Source organism: Manis pentadactyla, chromosome 4, assembly GCF_030020395.1.
Source record: "Manis pentadactyla isolate mManPen7 chromosome 4, mManPen7.hap1, whole genome shotgun sequence".
In the NCBI taxonomy this organism is placed as follows: Eukaryota; Metazoa; Chordata; class Mammalia; order Pholidota; family Manidae; genus Manis; species Manis pentadactyla.
In genome coordinates, this window is record NC_080022.1 from 65,858,808 (window position 1) to 65,885,783 (window position 26,976).

The 26,976-nt window shown below is 33.2% G+C and overlaps 1 protein-coding gene across 2 annotated transcripts in view; it reads left to right on the plus strand.

The window, feature by feature from the left end:
• The window catches only part of DNAJB4 (DnaJ heat shock protein family (Hsp40) member B4), a 34,543-nt gene that overhangs the window by 647 nt on the left and 6,920 nt on the right, over positions 1–26,976 (plus strand). Inside the window, exon 2 of one of the 2 annotated variants that reach the window (XM_036890220.2) lies at positions 2,309–2,511. Coding sequence is in view for 1 of the 2 variants with exons in the window: in XM_036890219.2 (XP_036746114.1) it covers positions 23,968–24,178 (211 nt within the window). In the remaining variant the exon portion in view is untranslated. Of the gene's footprint in view, positions 1–2,308; positions 2,512–23,696; positions 24,179–26,976 lie in introns of those variants that run through there. The other variant, XM_036890219.2, reaches the window with a different exon arrangement.

Sequence of the window (26,976 nt, forward strand, 5' to 3'; positions counted from 1 at the left end):
TTTATTGAGGTCTTTGTAATTAAGAACATTCGTTTCCTTACCAAAATTGACTTAGCGGTGTGTTAGAAATAGTTTTCCCCAACCTGTGGAAACTCTAATGTAAGGTAATGTTCTGAATTTGTCATTCTAGGACACACACACCTCTCCTTCTCTTCCCCATCTCTATATTTTTTTAAGTTCTCTACTACCTACTTCAATTACCAAGTAGTTCCAGACCTTCCTGAGGCGTGGCATATAATTTACTGGATTAATAGTTTTAGACTCATTAGGATGCTTTAGGAATCTTATTTAGGAGTCAATCAGTGATTTTTTTCCCCAAAGTTCTTAATGTTTTAGATAACAAAGAATGAGGTAAAATGAACTTTACCAAATTTGACATTTTCTGTTTTGTGAATTAGGTCTAGAAGTGCTTGTTTCCATTGCTGGTCTTAGAATGATTGAGAGAAATGTGTTATGCAGCTCTTCCTGATACCAAAAACTAATGTGTCCACCTTCTCAAGGCCCAGAATAAGTCGGATAACAGTTACATGCGCATAGATATAAGTTGGCCATCATCTTCCTCTAATGAGCTTTTCCTACCATCCTATCCATTTATAGCTGTGATAATCTTTTCAGTGTTGATAGCCATCCCTTTAGATTTTGGTGGAATCTGTATTTGGAAAAGCAATGACCGTTTTGGACTACAGATTTAAGCATAACTGATGAAAAACTAAGCGCAGTGTTGGGTATTGTTAAATAGAATTTTTCCAGTTGTAATTTGAGAAAGTCTGTCCAAATATTTATTAATCAGTAACTAATTTTTTTCATATTTTATTAGACATGCCTATCAGTCCTGTTAGCATTGTGTTAACCACAGTAATATAATTTACCTCCAAACAAACTGTCATGTATATCACAATTTTTGTTTCCTATAAATATTGAAAATAAGTAAGGACCTCCATTTCTGTTTTTTGTAGATTCTCCTGGAAGTATGGTTATTATAGGCTGGGAACCAGTTAGAATCAGTCTAGATCAGGATTTCTCAACCACAGCACTATTGACACTTAACAACCAGATAATTCTGTTGTGCAGTACTACTATGCATTGTAGTATATTTAGTAGCATTGTTGGCCACTACCATAGATGCCTTTAGTATTACCCACTCACCACCAATTGTGACAACCAAAAATTTCTCTAGGTACTGCAGATGTACCCTGAGAGGCAAAATCACCCAACACAGAACTGGTCAGCTTTGATTCTTGCCCTTTCCTTTCACATCCATTAGGGAGACCTATTTACCATACTTTCCAGGTATATTCCAAATCCCATTACTCCCCACCTCCAGTGCTCCTGAGTGACCATCACCTCAGTCCAAGACTGTTACTGCAACATTCTAGTTGTTTTTCTATTCCTGCTCTTTCAACTCTGTGATTTACTTTTAAAAACTGTGAAATTCGGTACAGAAAATTATATAATATAAATGTAAGTTCTCAAAAGTAACAAGCACCCATTACTAGTAATGTGAGTTAATTTTGAGTCCACTCAATTTCGAAGCCATTTGTACTTTGCTGATTATTCTAGATAATTTCATTGTAATGGTGAAATCATACTTGTCTTGACTGAGGGAATTCCCTTTTGCAATGTAAATCCTTTTAAATAAAAGTGGATGCATTATAGCTAATCTAAAATTAGTTTATTGTGGTTTGAGAGATTAGTTAAATAATTAGCTGAATTGTATATTTTATAGTCAGATTCATATCACAGAAATTGGTAAGGATGAAGCAAAAGTCAGTGTTTTTTGAGCTTATAGAAGTCTAGCTAGCAGGGAGCATTTAGATTTACCAAATAACAAAAAAGATTAGATAGTAAAAGTTGGCCTTATTAATGGACTGACAAGGTTCTTCATTTTACTTTCTGATTTACTGTTTACCAAATGACTGATTTTTAGCACAGTTGGATTTATTAAATCTGTGTTAAATATTAATAGATTCTTTATTACAGCTATTAGAGAAAAATAGTCCATAACGACTTTTTGAACAAGCATTTTAGAGTGGCAAAATTGCACAAGCTTCTTGCTTCACCTTTATACCCATCACCTATCTCTTAGTCAGAGTATCTGAAAACTTCATGCTGCACTCTGTCGTTTAAACCAGGCCTGTATTTTTTAAGTGCACAGCCACAGCAGATTCAGGTTAGATTTGAGGAGGACAATGTTCACTTCAAATTAAAGTAAATGGTCCAAGATGAGGTCCAGGATGATGTTGGGGTGTAAGATCATTATGGTGGTCATTGGTCTTAATGATTATATCCTTTCTGATTGAATTTCTAGGATTCTGTTTCATACTAAGGTGTGAAGGGAAGAAGGAAATATTTGCATTTTAAAGAACAATTGTTAATACAAGTGTTAACTTTGGAACATTGTGGAGTACAGTTTGATCATTTTCTGGAACTGGAGGCAGCCCCACATAGAAGAACATACTGTGGACTTGGTCCTAGAGGATCTAGAGTCAATTCTGATCCATGTGCCCTTTGGTAAGTCACATTAACTTCTTCCTTTTACCAGCATGCCAAAAAGAGAGGACAATTTAATCTGTTTCTCAAAGTAGCCAGCAGTAACAGATAAGTTTTTACACATTGATTTCTGTTTCCCCTTTCAGAAGTTACCATAGTATTAATTGCATTTTCAATTATTGGAAATTTTTTCTCTGATTTGGGTGCCAAATTTGACAGTGTATCCTTAGTAAAGGGCTGTTAAAGTGTTGAAGAATAGTAGGATATTGCTCATGACCATTGATTTGTCCTAAATCCAGGTTTTTTACCATCTCTGTCATTCCCACCTATCGTAACTGTAGAACCTCTGGGCCTTTGCACATAACTTTTTCTTTGTTAGGAATACTCATCTCTTTAATTTTACTGTTGCCTAGTAATTTCCATTTTTCCAGGAAGCCTATTTAAGGATCTCAAATTTAGGGATTCCTATTTGCTCTTATGTGTCATGTCATGGTAATAATACCATATTACTTACTCTTTATTTGGAATTCCCACTAGATTGTAAGGTCCATGACAATACGAGCTATGTCTTTTTCTGTCTTTACTGCATAGCACACCTTAAAATATAGCTGTAGCCAATAATAACTAGTACTATATGCTGGGCACTGTTCTAAGTGCTTTACATGGATTTAATTTTTTCTCACATTGGCTTTATGAGATAAGTGCTGTTAAAATCTCCATTTTGCAGGGGCACAGGTAAGTTAGCTAACTTGCCCAAGGTCACATATTAGAGCTGTGATTGGAACCCAGACAGCCTGACATGAAAGAGTGAAAGAATCTATAAAAAGTCAAGTAATGAAATCATCTCTTTGTAATTTCTAGGATATGGTTCATACCTTAGTATTTCATATTTGGGCTTTTAAAATATTTGCATTAGTGTTTTTCCATTTGCATAATATTTTTTTATTAAGGTATTGATATACACTCTTATGAAGGTTTCACATGAAAAGCAATGTGGTTATTACATTCACCCATATTATCAAGTCCCCCCATACCCCATTGCAATCACTGTCCATCAGTGTAGTAGGATACCACAGAGTCACTATTTGCATTTTCTATTTGCATTAGTTTTTATCAAGACTTTCTTTATGGGAAGATAGCTCTTAATGTAAGGTCGTAAAAATAGATTACTTATAAAAATTTAAAGAACCATGTGAGTATGAAGTGATAAAAATTCACTTTTCTATATTGTTACTTGCATTGGATGGATTATTATATGCCTTACTAAAGTATATAGTGCTTTATGGTGTGTGTGTATATATACATATATATATTTGATGATTAGTGTTATTTTTCAAATTCATTATTCAGAGGGTTTATGTGTTTGTAATCCATGTCGCTAACTAAGTTGTAAGCCTTTTCAATTCAAGACAGTTGATTAATTTTATTTTTTACCCTGTATTACCACACAGCACCTATGATAGTGTTTATACTGTTTGCATATTGGATTCCTGTACAAAATAACCATCTGCCAAAAAAGCATATCAAGAGTTTTTAGATTAGATTCTTCTGAAAATCTGAGTAAAGTTCTTTGTAGGTTAATCTTTTAAAACAATACTTGAGAAAAAGTTTATTTGTGAAAATATAATAATTTTTTTCTGCCCTTTAGCACCTCTTCAGTGAAGGTAGAAGGCATGTGGGGGAGGCAGGAGGGGTTTACTAAAGTGCAATTCCCAACTTTACAGGCTTCTTCAAATCTAATGAGAGAAGGAAGATCCTTACTATATCATACAAAGGGCCTGTTTGAACATATATAGAGTATTTGGCTAGTTGCACACATCTGTGCGCATCATGTCTGTAAGCAGGATTTGTTCTTTGACCAGGAGCATAGAAAATGCAATGCAGCATCATAGAACATACAGGAAATTGAATATCAATATTTAGTGAGAAAATTTTAGAGCTGTCTGCCCTTGCTGGTAAGCCATAACACTCCCAGCTTCCCGTTACTTTAGGGATAATGCTAGGTTGAAAATTTGGGACTCCAATGCTAGGTTGAAAGCATCTGTCTTGAAAAACTACCCTTTACCACCCAGTTCTTGAGTGATTTTTAGCTAATTCTATAGCATGTATTCCAGTAACTTTGATAATAAAAATTGATACAAAATGCTGCAGAACATGTTATGTACATATATATGTACTATATATGGTTTCATAAGTTACTTTAAATTAGTCCTATACTTATTCCCCAAATATTTCTTCAAATTTGTGTCTGCAGCTACCTCCAAGATTTTTAGATATTGCTGCAAAACCAAAATGTGTAAAATAAGTTACTGCATTTACTGTTTTTTTCTCCCTTTGTGGTCAAAAACATGTTTGTTTTCTCCTCCCCTACTTGGATCATATGTTTATGCATCAGTACCTTTCATTTCTGTTAATTTATCTGTTACATTATATCTTTAGCCAAATAAAGACCCAGATTGAAAAAAATATTTTTTCGTGAAACTTAACCCCTGACCAATTCCAGTGATCTTATACTTAACTCAGTGGTTGTCCATAAGGTTTCCGGGGAGATTTTTTAAAATGTGAAAGCTGGTCTCCAATCCCCAACTCCCAAAGACTCTGATTCAATTGGTCTATATTTGTATCTAAACATTTCCTAGGTTGATCCATAAAGTACAGCCCAAACTTGAGAACCACTGAAATATAACTGAAGTCTACATGCTTCAGACTTTTGCTTGTTTTAATGCCTTGTAGTTCTGTAGTTGTTACAGGCATATAGTTTTGAGAACTCGGGAGTCTAGAAACATCTTTTAGACTATCAATTTATTATTGATCTAGGCTTGGGTAGCGTTTCTTAAACGAGTACGTTTGAGAAACATACTCTGCATCATCTCAGGTGCTTTTAAAATATGGGTACCTGGACTTAGTGAATCATGTTTAGGAAACCTACATTTCTTTTTTTAAAAAAAGCATTGTAGTTGATTCTTAATGCTCATCAAAGTTTGAAAACTGCCCTTTTGCACAAAAAGTATTTAATATATGCAGAATTAAATTTTGTTTCTCCAGCTAGACTACAGTAAATGTTCTGAATAAAGAGATCTTGTTCTCTTGCCCCTCTGTGTAAGAGAGGGCTGATCAAGGACTGGATCTTACTCTCTGGTTTGCCTGGTATAGTATGGCTTAGTGCTTTTATGTTTGTAAAAACTTAATAAATATCAAATTGAATTCTTTGTTTGAATTAAATTGAATTATTATTTACCATTTTCCTGCAGAACTGGAGCTTAAAGAATTACTGAATATGTGGTTATCAATGTTGGGGGCCTTTGAGGTTAGATGGCACTGAAGAGTAGCTTCATTCAAACTTCTCATAGAATATCAGACTTGGACATACTTTGAAGATCATCTAGTCTGTTTCTTTCATTTTATGGTGCTGGAAATTGTGACCCATATTGCTTGAGTGCCTTGTACAAAGTGACCAGATTGTTAGACTCCTAATCAAATGCTCTTTATTTCATGAAATAATCTATGAAGCAGCATTGGTTGGGTTAAGTTTCATTTGGAGGTTTTCTGCTGCTTAAGTATAAGTGAAAGAATCTGTGCAGAACCAAAAACATGTAGATTTTTGTAATCAGGACATCTACCTTTACTCACAGCATTTCCTTTTTGAAATAGATTATTGGAAGATGTGGATATCTTTGCCAGTGAAATTCTTAACTGAAGATGCATGGGCATGAGATGTAATACTCATTTGGCATACTTATTGTTATTTTTTAATGGAACTTTGCTTCTCTGTCCTGACATTTCTATGTCTCTATTTATAGCACTGATCTCTTTGGAATTTGCTTTCTGATTCTGTTTGTTCTTTTATGTCGCTTCATATTAACTGATATTCTCATTTCATTTTTTTAAAAAATGTATTTAAGAGGACTTGAGAAGGAAAAGAAAGAATTCAAAATTTTAAAATAAGCATCTGAAATTACCATTTTCATATGACTTACCATAATCTTTGTTAATAACAGGCTATCTAATTGTAGTGCCTGATGATACAAATACTATTTTTCAAGATAGAATGGTAGTTTATTTTTTTAATTTAAAAGCCTATGAAACCTATAATAAATTCCTTTTTTCCAGGACAGTTACTACTATTAGATTAACAACCCTATTCCTTAACTATATTTTGATATAAGCAAAGGTCAAGAGATTTTAGTTAGAGCCTTTAAGTAGTAAATTCTTTCAGGACAGGAACTGCCTTATTTACCTTTGAAATTAATGTAATACCTGGATCCAGTAGGTGCTTATTAATCTGTTCATCTATTCAGTATGGAAAAATGCTGGAGATAGAGTAACAAACAAAATGGACAAATATTCTTACTTTACGGAGCTTATTCTAGTGAGTGAGTGTTGAATGAAACTATGGATCACTTTACAAAGACTTGATATTTGTTTTCAGATAGTTATTTGTATCAGTCTAAAGGAGAGTAGTTTTAAGCAATGGGATGAAGAGTTGGAATGGGAGAAACCTAATGATTAGATCATTTATCCATTAAATATTTCCTACTATACGTAAAATTATTTAAGTAATCACATAATTGCCAGTCATTGTCATCCTGATTGTCATTCAGTTCTTGTGTTGTGTTTGTAATACTGAGTAAAGGCCTCAGTTGCTAGACAGGCAACAACCAGGGAACTTCATCTCAAATCATATACCACTATCTCTTATTGTGCTCGCCCAAACTCCCTATATCCCAAAGTTCTAGTTGTTTACTTGTTGAGTGATTGATCTTCACACCAGTGTGAGCTCCACAGTGTACCTTGTCTCAGTCACCACTGTATCATAAAATAATGTGCTACATAGTAAATATTGTGAATATTAACTCAGTCAGTCCTTGACCACTCAATGCAATTCCTCCCTGTCCATGTCTACAGCCTACATCTAGTCTTCATCAATACTACTCAAACAATAAAAATCTTCAACTCTGGTAGTCTTCTCTCAAGAAGATCTCTTTCCACTTTAGCTTGTTTATTTTAATGTACTCCATTTACTCTAGTCTTTTGACACTTATCCTTTTCTTTTGATCTCTTTTACTTTCTGGTCTATCTTTGCCAGTCACTTCAAGAGTTTTCCATTTCTATTCCCCTATGTCTTTGAGTTATATCCACCCTTTAAATCCACAACTCTTACTCAAAATAGGCTTTGCAGTTAGATAAGCTTCAATTCACCATGTGCTAAGTGCCAAATTATTTAATTTTGCCAGGTTTAACCTTTTTTCAGTCTCAGTTTGTTCTTTGATGTCCTAAACATTGTTATGAGAATTAAATGAGATTATTGTGACCAGATGCTTTGCCCATAGTAATTTTTTAAAAACCCTTATTAAACAACCAAAAAATCCATATGCACTGTGGCTCTGAGGGATGGTTGATTTAACAGCTCAAAAAGGTTTGGGGTATCCATGTTTTTTCATCTTTGTCCTCTGCCGCCATCAGCATGTGGCTTAGTACCTCTAATGATTGCATAGTGGCTGCCACAGTTCCAATGTTAAACAGTCATGATTGTAAAGTTTCTTCTTTTGAAAAGCAAGGAAACCTTTCTATTACCCACTTCCCTTGGATGCCAATTGAACTAATCTTGTGTTGGCCGAAGCTGACTTGCTCTAGCAAGTAACATACTTGGTTTTAAATAAGATTCATCTCCTGGGGCTAAGGGAGGGGCACCACCTCTCTAGTAATTATTATTATCACTGTTGTGTTTGTGCACCTTAGGACTCTGTCCTTAGACCTTTTTTTTTCTATCTATAGTCACTCTAGTATAATCTCCTTTGCCTTTCCTGGTTTTAAAAGTCACCTTTACTCCAAATGTTTTATCTTCTCTCTAGACTGCTTCTATGAATATCAGAATAACATCCAACTGACTAGTAGGATTACCATTTGTAGGTTTAGTAGGCATCTTAATATATCTAATATTGAATTCTCCAATATTCCCCTCTAACTGTTCTATCTTCCTATTTTAGTAAACAGCAATTCTGGTCTTTCAGTTGGCTCAAGCTGAAAAACCTTGGAGTCATTATTGATTTCTCTTACATCCTACATCTGAATCATCCCACTGACTCTACCTTTAAAATAAGTAAAATAGCACCTCCCCTGCTAAATCCTCTTTCAAAGAATAATTATAATATGCTCTTACTGGTCTTACATCCTTGCCCACCATCCTATCCCACTCTGTTAACATAGAAACCAAAGTGATCCCATCATTCTTCTGCATAAAACTCTTCAGTGGCTTCTCATCTTTCCTCAATACAAAGTCAAAGTCTTTAATAGCTTAAAACAAAGCTCTGAAACATCTACCCACCTAGTATTTCTCTGACCTTCTTCCAATCCTTTCACTACCCTTACCCCATCATTCTGACTACTATACCTCAAAGATGCCTGGCATTCTCTCACCTCCAGGCTTTTATACTTAATATTTCCCTCAACCTGGTGTGTTCTGTCCCCATATATATTTCCCCTTTTCCCCCTTTCAGGTTGTAATGAAAATGTCATTTTTTTCTGGGAAGCCATTTCTGGCCACCCCATCTAAAATTTTAAATCTCTTATTTACTTTTCCTACTTTATTTTCCTTAGCTACCACCACCATCTAACATTTCATACAGTATTTTTTAAAAAACTTTTTAGTTATTTAAAAAAACCTTTAAATCTCCCACATTAGAATGTAAAATACATGAGGCAGGGATTTTTTGTTCAAACTATTTCCAGTAACTAGAAAGGTACCTTGGTATATGGAAGATGCTTAATAAACTGAAGAAATGAATCAAATGAATGTCCATTCGTCATGGTTTCTGGTTTCAGCTGGGTCTTAAGAGTCTTCTGTTTTCTAATCAGTTTCCTTCCTGTTTCCTATAACTACTATGCCAGTCCATCACCATTCTTATTCAAATGCCCTTTTATTCTCAGCTCTTTAGTAGGGGATGTCCTTTAAAAAAAATTTTTTTTTAGAGGATTGATAGTGTCTCTGAACTTCTTGGTCTTCCTAAGTCCTTTTGCCTTCAAATGCATAAATTTGTCATTTATTTTCTTTTAATCTCAGAGCCCACTTTTAATTTCGTTCTAATTTCATCTATTTGTACTCTTGGTACCAAACCCTTCTATTTAAGCAAACCTTATTTAAGCGATTATTCCTTATGTATTGTATGTACTGTTATATCTTTTATTTTCCTGTATATTGTTTTCTTCCTCTCTTGATTATCTGAAAACCTCCTTTAACACCGTCCCTTGTTGCAACTCCCTTCTTTCCCTTAGTTAACTTTGTTGAAGTGTTTAAGTTTACTATTCCATTTTCATATCCCTCATTTTTCTCATTTCACTGGATTCTGGCTTGTGCCTTCATTACCCACAAATCCATCTACCTCCTAGGATTGTTGTGCTCTTAATGAGGTGTTATATCTATTAAGTTTTTAGAATAATGTTTGTGCATACTATGAGTGCTTACCATGATTAGCTATAACTACTGAAACAATAATCAATCATTCTCACTCTCATGGGTCCTTATCTATCATCCTGCTTGACTTTCCTATATCCTTCATGAAATACTCTTCCTTTTGGTTTTTGGGTCACCGCTTGTGTCAGGATGATTTCAGCTCCTAGTAACAGAATCTCTTTAACATTAAGTCCAGCGGTAGCTGGCTCTAAGACTGATTCAGAGATGCAGCAACACTAGCAAGGTTACCCAGGCTTTTGCTGTCTTTGAACTCTACCATGCTCACTGTGTCACAGATGTTTACCTTCAGGGTTGTAGATAGCAAGCATCATGTTTTCATCATCCAAAAGCAGAAAGTCATTGCTGGGGTTTTTCTTGGGTAGTTGTCTCTTTATAGGGAGGACAGTCTCCCAAAAGTCCCCTTACATCTCATTGGCCATCCCTACACCAGTCCCTGGCAAAAGGTGATGTAATTACTGTGATTGACTAAAACTAAAAGCGAGTCATTCTTCAGGGAAGCTCCCATCTTCCTTGACTTCATTACTCAATTCTGAAAGAAAGAAAATATTGGCCAGAAAGAAGGTAGAAATGGTTGTTTGGTTCATAATCACTAGTGTGACATACCATTCTCCTCTGGTTAATTTCTGTTCCTTTTCTGTGTTTTTCATTGTTTCTTGATTGATGTACCTCTTAAATACTGGACATCCCAAAATTCTGTCATTGGGTCTTTAAAAAATTCCCCTTTTACACTTTAACACCTGTGCTATGATCTTTTCTAAATATTTCCTGTGAACACTTCTTTCCTAAGACCCACTTCAGAATATCCAACTCTGTACTGGACATCTTTATCCACTTCCAATTAAATTGAATATTGTTGTATTAGGCATACATGGCTTGCATTTGTAGCTCGCTTTAAGTTTCTTTCAGACAGCACTTTAGATTATGTGATCTTTCAACACAAAGTGTTATAATCAAATATCAATTTATAAGACTCATTTAAAATGGCCTAGAAATTCTATAGCTTCTTTTGGCTTTCGGATTCAATATTGAAAAGTACTGTAGAGAACCAATTTGACTGATTCCAAAATGCTGGATTAGTTCACCGTATGTTTACTAACCCTCTAGTAAGTTTTTCAGTGACTGCTTATTAAAGAGGGTAAAAAAAGAAGGGCATGGAATTCCATAGGGTCAGTACATCATAGTGTATTACTACATTTTGCTTTTTAAGATCGTTTGTATTCCAGAATATTCAACATCCAAATAAGAGTAGAGAATAAAATAATAAAAATAATAAATACGTGTGTCTCTAGCATGCAGTTCCATCATATATTTAACAGGATTTCTATAGATGGATATATAATATGTGTTATTTCTAGATCTTCAGTGTTACAAAGTGTTGCAGTGAATAACATCTTTGCACATTTATTATTATGCATACATACATCTTGTTATGAAAGATCAATGCCTAAGAGTGGGACAAAGGGCATCTACATTCAAAAATTTGACAGGCCCAGCAAAATTGTCCTACAAAGTGGTGGATGCTTTATACTTGCACCAACAATGGATGCATATGAAGTCCCATATTTGAGTATGTTACATTTACATAATGAATGAAAAGCAATAGAATTTTCACATGAAAGAACAGTTTTTGAAAAAATCAAATTAAACTTCTAAAATTATATTATCAAACTCTGAAATATTAAACTGTTCTGCTTAAAAAAAAAAAGTCAAGTTGTTACTAGGCTGTTTTGTTAGGTTACATTTCCGTACCACCACAATAAAATCAGTTCTCTACTCGCAAAAAAGGATGTGATTTTTGAAATTTTCATCAACTTGTTAAAGCAATTTTATTTTTTAAAAAGGCATGTACTTTAAAATTTTTTGAATTTCACTTAAAAAAAATTTTTTAAAGACCATTAAATCGCTAAAATTAAATGTATATATGCTATTAGAGTCCTTTGTGCAGGAAGTATTATAAACTCAAGCAATGACCATAGCAAAACTTGAAAACTTTGGGAATTATTAATATAACTATACTGATAAAGTGCTAGGGAATATAGATATTACGGACAGCAGTCCAAGGGAAATTTGGCTGATAAAGCTCTTCTTTCTATAAACCTTTTTTAGGTTAGCTTGACATTTTTTAGTGGTGCTCTTTGGAAGCTTACAAATACTAATGAAATATTGTTAAGAACACTTTGCCTTACTTAGAGAACCAAAAACATAATTTCACTAGCTTCAAAGCAAATTGACACTTAAGAAATGAAGCATTTAAAATAGTTTGTTTCAAAGGCCTAATGAATTAGCACTTTTTGAAGAACATGAAGGAACATCATTAAGTAAAAAGCAACATTCAAAACTTCGGACAATCTGACCGTAACTTTTCTGTCATTTTCCTAAAACAAGTCTTCCTAAATCTGTGCTTTAAGCTGACCAATCTTTTTGCTCTATCAAAAGGCCCTGCTCAACATGTTTCTTTTCTGAAACCTTTCCCATACCTACCATTCCAGCCCAAGATGAGCATATAATTAATATTTGTGCAGTATTTTATTTTCGTAAAGCCCTTTCACATATTTTCTCATTCTTTCTGTCAATCTAATGAAGTAGATGATGTTATACATTTTGTAGAATAAGAAAGTTGAAGCTCACAGTTACATGTGATTTTTCCAGAATTGAAGATACTAAGTAGGGAAGATAAGAATGCTGAAAGGAAATCCTCTCATTCCAAGTTTCATGCTCTGTCCTCTATGCCTTGATGGACCCTTAAGTCCTATAATAGTTAGATAATACTTACTTGGCCATTAGATAATACTTACTTGGCCATTAATTGTTTACTGTCTTTGTATCAAATTAATTTGTTAATTGTAGATTTGAAGGTATATGTGCAGATTTATACAAGGGTATAAGCGAATAAATGGAAAAGGTGAAAGGAGCTGAATACAGGTCCTGGTAACATACTCAAAGAGGTCATTAAGAGCTCATTACCAACCCATGTTTTTCTGCAAGCATGATGCCTTTTAAAAAATACTAATACTCAGACTTTCTCCTTTACCTTTAACTAAAATAACTACCTACTTTAGTACTGAATTTTTAGTATATTTTTTAAAGCAGAGCTACACAGAAAGGCCTTTCCTGATCTCCTGGCTGAAGTAGTTTCTCTCCATCAATCTCTGTCTTAGCAACATTTAAAATTTTTCTTTAAAGCACTCCATGTGAAATTATATTCTTTATTAACTTTTTTATTGATTGTCCTTTACCACCAGAATATATGTTGAGAGAGAGCAAGGATGTTTATCTAGTTTATAGCACATAATAAACAGTAAATATTTGTTGAATGAGCTGTGTTACTCATGGAGAATGTTCGCTATGATTACATCTTTTAAAACAGGTTTTGTACTACCCATCAAATACTATAAAGTGGGCATTTGAATACTCTTGACAAATTCCAAATATGAGTCCAAATTACTGTAAAAGGATGTTTATAGTTCCAAAAAGAAACATTTTTAGAACAATTTATTTTATTTAAAAATTTTTATTAAGGTATTGATATAAACTCTTTTGAAGGTTTCACATGAAAAAACAATGTGGTTACTACATTTACCCATATTATCAAGTCCCCACCCATACCCCAATGCAGTCACTGTCCACCAGTGTAGTAAGATGCCACAGATTCATTGTTTGCCTTCTCTGTGCTACACTGTTTTCCCCATGAACCCCCACACCATGTGTACTAAACATACCCCTCAATTCCCATCTCCCTCCCTCCCAACCCGCCTTCCCACACACCTCCCCTTTGGTAACCCTAGTCCCTTCTTGGAGTCTCTGAGTCTGCTGCTGTTTTTTTCCTTCAGTTTTGCTTCATTGTTCTACTCCATAAATGAGGGAAATCATTTGGCACTTGTCTTTCTCCGCCTGGCTTATTTCACTGACCATAATATCCTCCAGCTCCATCCACGTTGCTGCAAATAGTAGGATTTGTTTGTTTCTTATGGCTGAATAGTATTCCGTTGTGTATATGTATCACATCTTCTTTATCCATTCATCTACTGATGGACACTTAGGTTGCTTCCATATCTTGGCTTCCATATATTGTAAATAGTGCTGCAATAAACATAGGGTGCATATGTCATTTTGATTCTGAGAAGTTGTTTTCTTTGGGTAAATTCCAAGGAGTGGGATTCCTGGGTCAAATGGTATATCTATTTTCAGTTTTTTGAGAAACCTCCATATTGCTTTCCACAATGGTTGAACTAGCTTACATTCCCACCAGCAGTGTAGGAGGGTTCGTTCCCCTTTCTCTGCATCCTCGCCAGCATTTGTTGTTCTTAGTCTTTTTGATGCTAGCCATTCTTACAGGTGTGAGGTGATATCTCATTGTGGTTTTAACTTTTATTTCCCTGATAATTGGTGATGTGGAGCATCTTTTCATGTGCCTGTTGGCCATCTGAATTTCTTCTTTGGGGAATTGTCTCATCATATCCTCTGCCCATTTTTTAATTGGGTTATTTGCTTTTTGGGTGTTGACGCGGGTGAGTTCTTTATATATTTTGGTTGTTAACCCCTTGTCAGATATGTCATTTACAAATATATTCTCCCATACTGTAGGATGCCTTTTTGTTCTGTTGATAGTGTCCTTTGCCATACATAAACTTTTTAGTTTGATGTAGTCCCATGTGTTCATTTTTTCTTTTGTTTCCCTTGCTCAAGGAGATGCATTCAGGAAGAAGTTGCTCATGCTTATATTCAGGAGATTTTTGCCTATGTTGTTTTCTAGAGTTTTATGGTTTCATGACTTACATTCAGGTCTTTGATCCATTTCGAGTTTACTTTTGTGTGTGGCGTTAAACAATAATCCAGTTTCATTCTCTTACATGTAGCTGTCCAGTTTTACCAACACCAGTTATTGAAGATGCTGTCATTTCCCCATTGTATGTCCATGGCTCCTTTATCGTATATTAATTGACCATATATGCTTGGGTTTATATCAGGGCTCTCCTGTCTGTTCCATTGGTCTATGGTTCTGTTCTTATGTCAGTACCAAATTGTCTTGATTACTGTGGCTTTGTAGTAGAGCTTGAAATTGGGGAGCATAATTCCCCCAGCTTTATTCTTCCTTCTCAGGATTGCTTTGGCTATTCGGGGTCTTTTGTGGTTCCATATGAATTTTAGAATGATTTGCACTAGTTCATTGAAGAATGCTGTTGATATTTTGATAGGAATTGCATTGAATCTGTAGATTGCTTTAGGCAGGATGGCCATTTTGACAATATTAATTCTTCCTATCCATGAGCACAGGATGTTCCATTTATTGGCATCTTCTTTAATTTCTCTCATGAGTGTCTTGTAGTTTTCAGAGTATAGGTCTTTCACTTCCTTGGTTAGATTTATTCCTAGGTATTTCATTCTTTTTGAAGCAACTGTGAATGGAATTGTTTTCCTGATTTCTCTTTCTGCTAGTTCATCATTAGTGTACAGGAAAGCAACAGATTTCTGTGTATGAATTTTGTATCCCACAAGTTTCCTGAATTCAGGTATTAGATCTAGTAGTTTAGGGGTGTATTCTTTAGGGTTTTTTATGTGCAATATCATGTCATCTGCAAACAGGGACAGTTTAACTTCTTCCTTGCCAATCTGGATGCCTTTTATTTCTTTGTGTTGTCTGATTGCTGTGGCTAGGACCTCCAGTACCATGTTGAATAGAAGTGGGGAGAGTGGGCATCCTTGTCTTGTTTCCAGTCTTAGAGGAAAAGCTTTCAGCTTGTCACTGTTCAGTATGATGTTAGCTGTGGGTTTATCATATATTGCCTTTATTATGTTGAGGTACTTTCCTTCTATACCCATTTTGTTGAGAGTTTTTATCATGAATGGATGTTGAATTTTGTCGAATGCTTTTTCAGCATCTATGGAGATGATCATGTGGTTTTTGTACTTGTTTTTGTTGATGAGGTGGATGATGTTGATGGATTTTCAAATGTTGTACCATCCTTGTATTCCTGGAATAAATTCTACTTGATCATGATAGATGATCTTTTTGATGTATTTTTGAATTCAGTTTGCTAATATTTTGTTGAGTATTTTTGCATCTATTAGAACAATTTATTTTTTAATAAATGGCATTTAATGTCTTAAAGACACTTACCTTAAGTTTAGTTTTTCTGTCTTGTAATCTAGATGAAACAAGAAATGCATCTGCAAAATTCTTCTACTCTTTTTCCCTAAAGATAAAGTTCCATTGTAACCATGACAAAATTTTTAGGTATTATAATTTATCCTCAAATTCTGAAGCCTTTCCACAGGAATGAGAATTAGAATCTGAGGTCCAAACTTATGGTGAAGTAATTTGCTACAAGAAATCTTATGATAACAAATAGTGCCTCAGTGCTTGAAGGAGTTTTAGGAAAGCATAACATGTAGAAGTAAGATACATTCTATTATTAGGTGGTCAATAATTTGGTCATATGTAACTAGATGCTATCTAAAAAGCAATACAGATATTAGAATAGTCACAGCCTAGTACTCCTTAGGTAATATTAATATTGGAACAATGTCTATTTAAATATTAATAGTAACAGCTCACTATTAGATTGCTAGCTTTAGAAATGCTCTTTGAAATCTTACTAGCTTCAATGTCAGATGTATGTGCATATATAGTCACATATGAGAAAGCATATGGAAGTGTTTGATAAACTAAGTATTGTGTAAATGTTGTTATGGAGAAGACATAGAACACGTGTGTCTGAATAGGTCTGAATAAGGGAACATGGCAAGGAAGTGCTTGGAGGATGCCTGAGTTCTTTGGGGATGATTCTGGTAGCTACTTTTTAATGCTTTATAAAAAGTAAAACTTCTGGAGTAAGAGAGAGAATCTGTTAGTAGAACAAAATAGTTTGTATTGCTTAAAATAAGGAAAACAGTTTATATGTATATGTCATTATAAAAATTTTATTGCTCTCATGCATATTATCTCATATGATTCTTGCAAGAGCTTTTTTGAGTTAGGAATTCAGAGAAACTAAATGATTTGCCTAAATTATTCACCTATTATATGGCAGAGCTGAGGTTAGAAACCAAACATTCAAATTCTTAGGTCTTTATTTATTCTTCAGACATTTGTAGCCTCTTTATGCTAGTCCACTAATAGGAATTGAATATTCAGTGACAAATAATAATTTCCCTTAGGCAACTTTCAAGTAATTTAGTATGATTGAATTATATGAGGCAGTAACAGAAATTAATGCTAGAAAAGACATTCTAAAAATTCTAAGATGAATATTTTAAGAATATAAACATTGCACTTTTTTCATTTAAAACTTTTTAATTGATTTTATTTTTTAGAGGACTTTTAGGTTTACAGCAATTGAGAGGAAGGTAGAGGTTTCCCTTATACCTCCTGTCTTCACACATGCAAGGCACTGTTATCAACATCTCTCACCAGATGGCACATTTATTTATAAACTTACATTGATGTATTATCATTCAGAGTCCATAATTTACATTAGGGTCCACTCTTGGTGTTGTACATTCTGTGGGTTTGGACAAATGTACTATGGTAGGTACCCACCATTTCAATATTGTACAAAGAATAGGTTTGCTGCCCTGAAAATCCCCTATATTCACCAATTGAACCTTCTCTTCCCACTAACCCCTGGCAACCTCTGGTCTTTTTACTGTCTCCATAGTTTTTGCCTTTTCCACAATGTGATAGTATATAGCCTTTTCAGACTGGCTTCTTCCACTTAGTAATATGCATAAGAGATTCCTTCATGTCTTTTCATGGTTGATAGCTCATTTCATTTTAGTGCTGAATAATATTCCCTTGTCTGGGTGTACCACAATTTATTCATTCACTTACTGAGGGACATCTTGATTTCTTCCAACTTTGAGCAATTATGAGTAATTGTCTTTTGTAAACTGTTATAAAACATCTGTATGCAGGTTTTTGTGTAGACACAGGTTTTCAAGTCTTTTGGGTAATTACCAAGGATAATGTACGATAGTGTATGTTTAGTTTTATAAGAAACCACCAAACTGTCTTCCATAGTAGCTTGTACCATTTTGCATTCCCACTAAAAATGAATGAGAGTTCTGTTGCTCCACATTCTTGCCAGTATTTGGTGTTATAAGTGTTCTGGATTTTCACTATTCTAATAGGTATGTTACAGTATCTCATTTTAATTTGCATTTCTCTGATGACAATATGATGTGGAATATCTATTCATATGCTTATTTGCCATCTGTGTATCTTTGGTGAGGTGTCTATTAAGGTCTTTGGCCCATTTTTTAATTGGGTTGTTTGTTTTCTTAATGTTGAATTTTAAGAGTTTTTAATATATTTTGGAAATAGTCCTTTATTAGTTTTATTTTTTGAAGTATTTTCTCCCAGTCTATAACTTCTCTTTCCATTCTTTATTAGTTTTATTTTTTGAAGTATTTTCTCCCAGTTTATAACTTCTCTTTCCATTCTTGACAGTGTTTTTTACAGCAGAAAATTTTAATTTAAAAAAATTTTTAAATCATTAAAAAAATAATTTTAATGAAGTTCAGCTTATCAATTCTTTCTTTCATGAACTATGCCTTTGGTATTGTATTTAAAAAATCATTGCCAGATCCAGGATCAGCTGGATTTTTTTCCTATGTTGTAGGAATTTAATAATTTTGCATTTTATGTTTAGGTCTGTGATCCATTTTGAGTAATTTCTGTGAAGGTGTAAGGTCTGTGTCTAGATTCATTTCTTTGCAAGTTAATATTCAGTTGTTTCAGCACCAAATGTTGAAAAGACCATTTTATCCTCTATTCTTTGCTCCATTAAGAACAGTTGATTATGCTTATATGAATCTGTTTCTAAGCTCTGCATTCTTTTCCACTAATCTATTTGCCTCTTCTTTCACCAATACTACACAATCTTGATTATTGTATTTGAAATACAGTAAATGCATTTGAAATTCAATAAATGCTACCTATGTGTTGTGTCAGTGGTTTAAAATTTTAACAGTCGAATTAGCAAATATTAACTGAAATATTTGGAAGGAGCCATTTATTCTTAGTGGGGCAACTTTCATGTGTGTGGATTTGTATGCTTATAAATAAGGACATTTTGTTATACATGTGGTATAGTAATTTTTTTCTAGAAAAGAATCTTCTAGTTCATATGATACCTTCATCATTATAGTAGCTAACACTTCCATAATCCTCACTATGTGCCAGTCACAAGTGTATCACATGTTAATCTCATTAAATCTTCGTAGAAGCCCTTATGTTAATGCCATTTGACAGATGAGGAAACTGAGGCACAGAAAAGTTAACTCCAAGGCCACACAACTAGTACATAGTATTGTCAGGATTCTAACCCAGGCAGTCTGACTCCAAAATCTGTGCTTTTAACCACTGCACTAACAGTGTTCCCTGGTACCCCCTTAGCAAATATTACAATTTGCTAAGGGGGTACCAAAAAATATTCATCTATCAAAAGCACTGGTAAAAGGAATAAAAGAGCCTCAGTTTGCTTAATCTTAAATAAGAAGTATCAGGAATTAGAGGTCACCATTTACTAATGTCAATTACTAGGTGAGAAATTTCAGGACTAACTGTACCCATTCAAGAAATACTGACAGAAAAGTTTTAAAGAGGAGTATTAGTAAAATACTAAAAGTCATTTGTCTTCAAGTATTTAACTGCTGATCTGAATTTTAATAATAATTTTCTCTGAGGCTCTGGAAAGTATGCTTTCTCTGTACTAATTTATTATAAATTGACAAATGATTTGTGAAATAGAGAAAGAAAACTTATCCTTTTATTGTCTATAAATAAAGTCAAAATAGAAAGTGAAGATGATATCAGTTAGATGACTAAGTTATACACAGCTGGCCCTTGAATAATGGGAGTTTAGGGGTACTGGTCCCTCTGCACACAGAGTTGAAAATCCGCATATAATTTGACTTTCCCAAAACTTAACTACTAATATTCTGCTGCTAACCAGAAGCCTTACTGATAACATAGTCAGTAAACATGTGTTTTGTATATGTTGTTGTGTACTGTATTCTTGTAATAAAGTAAGCTAGAGGAATCTTGTCACCAATATTCAAGAACATTTCCAATATACTAATTGAAAAAAAATCCATGTATAAGTAGATCCACAGAGCTCAAATTTGTGCTGTTCAAGAGTCAACTGTACTCTTAGGCTTTTTTTGTGTTTAGAATGCTTTCTTTAGCTCTTACTGTCTAGACATCTAATATTTGAAATTTTGATTATAAAGTCAAAGAGCACTCTTATTTCTGTAAAAATAATTCTATAGTTACTATTAAAGCATAATGTCCCAAGTAAGGAAGCTTTATTAAAGTGATTGAAAATAAAATATAATGTCATTAGAATTTTTACTTAGTTCTGGCTATGTAAAAATTCGGGCTCCCTAAAATAGTGACATACTTCTTCTAAATATATTATTAAGCACAAAAACTTTATTGCTGTTAACTTTGATACAGTAATAAACAAGTAAGTTCTCTGATTTGGTGAACAAATTAAAATTATTTCTTTGAAATAGATTATAAGTTGCCTTTTGTTAGAGATGAACCATTCCTGCCCCATCATGAGAATTTGGCCTTGTCAACCATAAACATTAAGGAGAAGACTGACTCATTGTAATTTTCTTTTAATAAAGGGAAGAGAATTGTGTTTTCATGGGAAAAAAACTTCATCCATGTTTGAGTAGCAAAACAAAAATGTTAAAATACAAACACTAATTTCATATCTTTGTTAGAAATATAGCAGCCTTAAAGAAATTTAAGGAAAAATATGTTGTTACCAATTCCAGCAAGTTTTTGATCTTAAATTTTCTGCCACACATACACATAACTATAAAATCAAAAAAGCATAGGAATTTATGTTACTTCTAAATAATGTTTCAAATAATCTATTATGTAGTATTTGGGGTTTTATTTTTAAAAAACATTAAATGAGGGGACTCTTTTGTCCCCTCCTGGCATGAGCCAAGTGCTCTGTCCTTCCTCTTTCTCTCTAAATAAAAGCCTCTGCCTTGCTCTCCTAAGAAAAAAAAAAAGCATTAAGTGAGCTTTGTTCACACCACACCTCTGCTTCATTTTCTCTAAAGGCTGACACTACTGTTCCTTTTACATTCTCTATTTTTATCACGATAATTATTAACAGATGACATTTGCACTCCTCAACCCCATTTAAAAACATTCATTTCACACAAATCTGGATAAAGAAAATATAATGTAAAGTGATTGTGTAATGGATTTTCTACCCCTAATAGCTAAAGGCTATAGCTCAGTCTGAAAAAGTGAATGTTAGAATGAAATGTCTCCAAAGTATCATGTAGTTTAATAATGATCACATTGATCCATTACCCTATCGCAGCTAATTGCAATGAGTATATTTGTGTATGTAAATTTTTTCTTCAAAGTATTTTCTAAGGACAGAATTACAGAGCTTAAAAATTATATTTAATACCTCTTCTCAAATATTTTAAAGAATTACATTGCTGATTTTACCAAAACCTAGTTTAATTATTTAAAGTCTTAAAAGTGTAATTCCGGACTCTCTTGTTCCCTCCTGGCGTGAGTCAGGAGCTCTGTCATTTCACTTTATCTCTAAATAAAAGCCTGTACCTTGCTCTCCTAAAAAAAAAAAAAAAAAAAAAAAAAGTGTAATTACTTCTTTCTTAACTTGAAATTTCCAAGTTTAAATGAATTCTTGCTTTTCAACCTTACCACTATGATTACTTTTGTGTGTGATATTTGAAAAAATATGAAAATTCGTGACTACCCTTCTTATGTGTAGAGAGCCAGATTTCTTTCCACTTGTTAATATGTATTCTCAGAAATGTGAAACATCTAATCTTTGACTTTTAAAATCATTTACTATGTCAAGTCCATTTAATTAATACTTCTAGCTCTCTGAAAATAGTTGAATCAAGTAAAAGTCTATTTTTTTTCTCTCAGCATTGCCTCCAGTACAATTCAGACTTTCCATGGTAATGTCATTGTTTCTGTCATATGAATATTTAAAAGAACTCTCTTGGAAATTAATTCTAGAATAGGTGATTTTTGTTATATTTTTACTCTAGATCTTGATCCTCACAGTGGACTCCCAACTAGTAGTATGTGCTTTTTTTTAAAGTAGAGTCTTAGGTGACTTTGCATATTAGCATTTTTCTCTAAGTTTTTTGGATTTGAAAATTAATCTTTTAACATTGAGTATTCCTTGGTGGGACTAAAAAAATTTCCTGAATAGCTGACAAACCTCTAACCTGTAAGTAGGCTAGGTAGATGTTACACATTTCTAATACCCCAAGGTGTTTTTAAAGTACAGAGTTTTGAGAAATAGGAAATTCTAGCTGTCACAATGCACAAAAATGAACATTCTGAAAGAATTGCTGAATCATTAATATAAAGCTGCTTGGCATATAGAAGTAGGTATTCCTATATCTTTAAAGGTCAACATGTTCATCACGTTTTCATTATACTCTAAACATATATGTAAATTTACTTTCCCTCATAAATGTTTCTTTAAGTTATTTATAGGGCTTAAGATATTTTTAGTGTCTGTGCAATTTTTTTCTTATTTATCTTTCTAATATTTTATTACAAATGGGAACATTTTTGAAAAGATGAGGAAACCATATAGGAGATAAAAGATGAGCTATAAATATTGAAGATATTTCTCATAAATATTCAAAATATATATAAAAAACAGGCATCGAAAGGGTATATAAATGATATATTAACTTTGTTAATAAAAAACAAATATAAAACGCAAATAACCATAAATATTAATAAGAAAAAAGGGTTAGATGGAAATACACTAACATTTAGCAAGGATTACCTGAAGTGGTATGATAGGGAGTTTTTAATTTTATTCCTTTTTCATTCTGTGTTTTCCAAAATCTTCAATAATAAGTATATTTATAATTAGAGAACATGTATTTTTCAAAGAAAAATATTGCTCATATTACTGACCTGTAAATAGCATATCCAGATTTTAAGCTGATCCAGTTAAGGTCTTATAAGAAATATGAATATTTACTGCCTGTAACCTGCTACTTTCTGCTATCTTTCCTATAGCACAAAAATTATTTAAATAGTGACCCTACGAAGAGGTGTCTCTGTGTGTGTTGTTTTAGTTTGAAGTAATTAGAACCAGATATGAGGCTTTCACAAACATTAGTTTGCCAGAACTATTAACTCTTGTATATTATGAAAACTAATTAAAATCATTAGCTAAAATCATATTCAAGTCCTTTACTTATTTAAAAATATTCCTTTTGATGTTTATGATATATAATCTTTTGCAATGTGAAACTGGTATATTGATTTGACTTCCTGGCATTTGATTGATAGACCCCAGGAATTTTTTAAATGACACAGATTACTTGCAAATTTTAAACAAACCATATTTTAGTATTGTAGATCTTACATTTGAATAACGAAATTAAAATACCTGAAATAAATTCAAGGGTACTTTTATTTACGTAACTTTAAACTATTTCAACATAGGATGCTTATGACTATAATTATTTTTGTTTCTTTTTCACCTAGAATGGATTAAATGCATAGTTATGACATTGTGTGCTGAAATTGGTTTCTCAATTCGCTTGGCCTCTTAAAAAGTAAATAAAAATGGTAAAGCCAAAAGGAAAATGAATAGTTAATCGTGGAGGAGGAGAAAACCTAGCCCAATACTTTGGCTAGAGGCAGCTAGGGAAGTGACGTCCTGTAGCATTTGCTGTTCTAGAAAGTACAGAGACACGTAGTGAAAATGGGAGGATCTAGAAGGAGGCCGTCTCCTGTGTAGTGTATATTTATCTGTAAGTGAGCTGTTTGGGAAGGAATTAAACACAGAGACGCTGTCTGCTTGCTGCCTTAAGACAGCAAAGCTGAATTGCTGATTTGCTTTAACTTTTAAAATACCCAGCTTGGTTTATTTTTCCTAGAATCATTGTATTGCTAAGACTGGGGACGCTGTTTTCTTTCACAAAGGGAAATCTAAGTTCATTTCACGGCATTCGAAATGGGGAAAGACTATTACTGCATTTTGGGAATTGAAAAAGGAGCTTCAGATGAAGATATTAAAAAGGCTTACCGAAAACAAGCCCTCAAATTTCATCCAGACAAAAACAAATCTCCTCAGGCAGAGGAAAAATTTAAAGAGGTTGCAGAAGCTTATGAAGTATTGAGTGATCCTAAAAAGAGAGAAATATATGATCAGTTTGGGGAGGAAGGTAAGTATTCTGTGTATATCTTTGTGACTCTCCAGCTCTGTGTCTTTCTCTTTTTTTCTTTCTCAGCTTTCTGGTTATCATTAAATTAAATTCTCAGACATGTCAAAAATACAAAGATAATTAATGGATAAAAAAAGATTTCACCCATGATCATATATATGAATGAATATTACATAGCTGTGAATGAAATTTACTTGTTTGCCTTTTTGGGGGGATTTGGGCATTTTGTAATATCCATATTCTACCACTAGATTTATAATGTTAACATTATGTATTTGAAAAGAAACCTTAAATTCCTATACTCATTAATGAATTGTGTCAAAAGTCTTATGCAACCTTTTTTTTTTTTTCCTAATGAATTTTCTGCCAGAACCTGTAAAGATCCTTCAATAATTTAAAATCCTAAGCCTGGCAGTTCAAATTCTAACTAATCTATATTTTATTTACAAAAACAAAAGAAATTTTTTGCCTTTCTTATAGCAAAGCTACTTTAGATTGAACAAGGCAGAATCATCTCTATGAGAAGCAGAAGGCCCAGGCATTCAGCTCTAGTTGTTTTTGGCATTCTGCCTGGAAAGGAAAGAATTTTCCTGATGTCATGAAATACCAGAACAAGTTTTTAGCTTAATTGTAAACAGTAATTTTGTGCCAAGAAAATGAGATCTCAGAAAATACAGTTTTTGACCTAAAATGGCCACCTAGTTAGAAAACAGTTATTCATTTACTTTTTGAAACCATTATTTCTTTTGAAATTTTACTATCTAGGTATGGGAAAGCATGACAACTTCCCTTTGCTCTCCCTGACATACTTTTTTTTCTTGCATTATGAGATCAGAAACTGGTTGAATATAGTAAAGGGGGGTAATTTAAGATTATCCTTTTATCGTTCTGGATCTTAAGTTTGTTCATCATCTGCATATAAATGTAGCTATAAAGTAAGACTTTTAAATTGCTAATTAAAAAACTACAAAAATACTTTAATTCCTACAGGTTGCAGGGTTTTCAACTTTTAAAATCAGGACTAAGTTATTTCAATATTTTTCTCCGAAAATATTCTCTTTTAAATCATTGTAGTTATGAAAACTTTTGTGTTCTTTGCTTCCTTTATTTAATTTTAAAATTTCCCTTATTAACAATATATTAAGTACAATAAAGCAGTGACTGCTTATTTTGAAGTAAAAAAAAAATTATGTAAAAGCAGGGTGATGGTATAGAGGGCTTTTTTTCTTGTTTGTTTTTCTTTTTGATCTGAGTTGCCAAAAATTGCAGTTTCTGCTACTGGTTTTGGTGTAATGAGGACCTGCTTCAGGTCCTTACCAAGTAAATATTGAAAAAGGCAGAAAATGGGCAGTTCAATCCTGCTGATTCCTTTTAGCCAGACTATTCAAAATACTATGATTTGGTTCATCTCATAAGCTAAGCAGGATTCTGAGATACTTCTAACAATGTACTACTCTTTCCAAAGAAGTTACTTTGTAAAAAAAATCCACAAACATGGAGTAATACTATAAATTGCCATGGAAAAGCAGATGTCTCCTGCCTTAATCCACATCTCACTGATAGCTCAAATTTGTCCATGACTAAGCCACAGGATTATTCAGTGTTTACTAAGTATATTTGTGTTCAGAATTTTCAAGTTACCAAATGATACATTTTTCTTGGTTTAACCTTACCTCTTAATAGGGTTTTTCTTGAGTGGTATTTCTCCAATTTGATTTTTTACTGGTTGTCACCAGTGAATAAATTTTTTAAAAACTAATACAATATGTACCCTGTATCTGGTTTTGTTGTGATTCAGGTAATTAATATAAGCAATAGAGGTAATAGTGAGGGGAGAATACCTTTTTTAAAGCATTGAAATGTGTTACTCAGAAATATTCTTTAGTTAAAAGCTATTTGAAAACAATTAAATTAATTTGATAATTTTTTAGAAATGACTCTTCCTTCACAGAAAAGCATTGTGTTTATTCGCTCTTTATTCAGAATATCTCAATAATTCTTTTTAAAAATCCTCTTTGGGTATACTCTGAAAATGGGGGGAAAAATTTTTTCTCTTTGCCTCTGATTGGTCTGTTTGTGCCTGCAGACCTGATTCCATAGCCCTGTGAATTTCTCCAGTAGTAATAAAACACCGAATTTTAGGACTGTGGAACTGTTACTAATTTACCTGATACACTTGTTTTGTTTTGTTTTCTTTCCAATTACTATACTTTCTTTCAAGGCCTGAGACAGTGGAAATAAAGATCCAAAAACTGAGAAGTATATAAGTTGAATATGCCAAATTTATATATTTAGAAACTAAGAGAACCAGTGATCTAGCTTATTCATGTTTTGAAAATCTCTTAACATCCACAGTTTTAAATGCTGGGTTTTTTAAAAGTTGGGTTAAAATAGAAATGTTTTAAATTTACCATATGACCCAGCAGTTCCACTCACAAGAATCTATAAAAGAGAAATGAAAATATAAGTCCACACAAAGACATTTATGTGAATATTCATAGCAGCATTATTTGAATGGCCCCAAACTGGAGACATTCCAAAAGTACCATCTTTTAGTGAATGGATAAACAATATGTGGCATATATGGATGTGTATATACACATACACACACATACACAATGGAATGTTACTTAGCAATTAAAAGGACCAATTTAATGAAACATGCCACAACATGGATGAAATTAAAAAACTATGCTAAATAAAAAGTCAAATGTAAAAGACTATATATTCTATGACCCCATTTATATGAAATGCATGGAAAAGGCAAATTTATAAAGAAAGCAAGCACATCAGTGGTT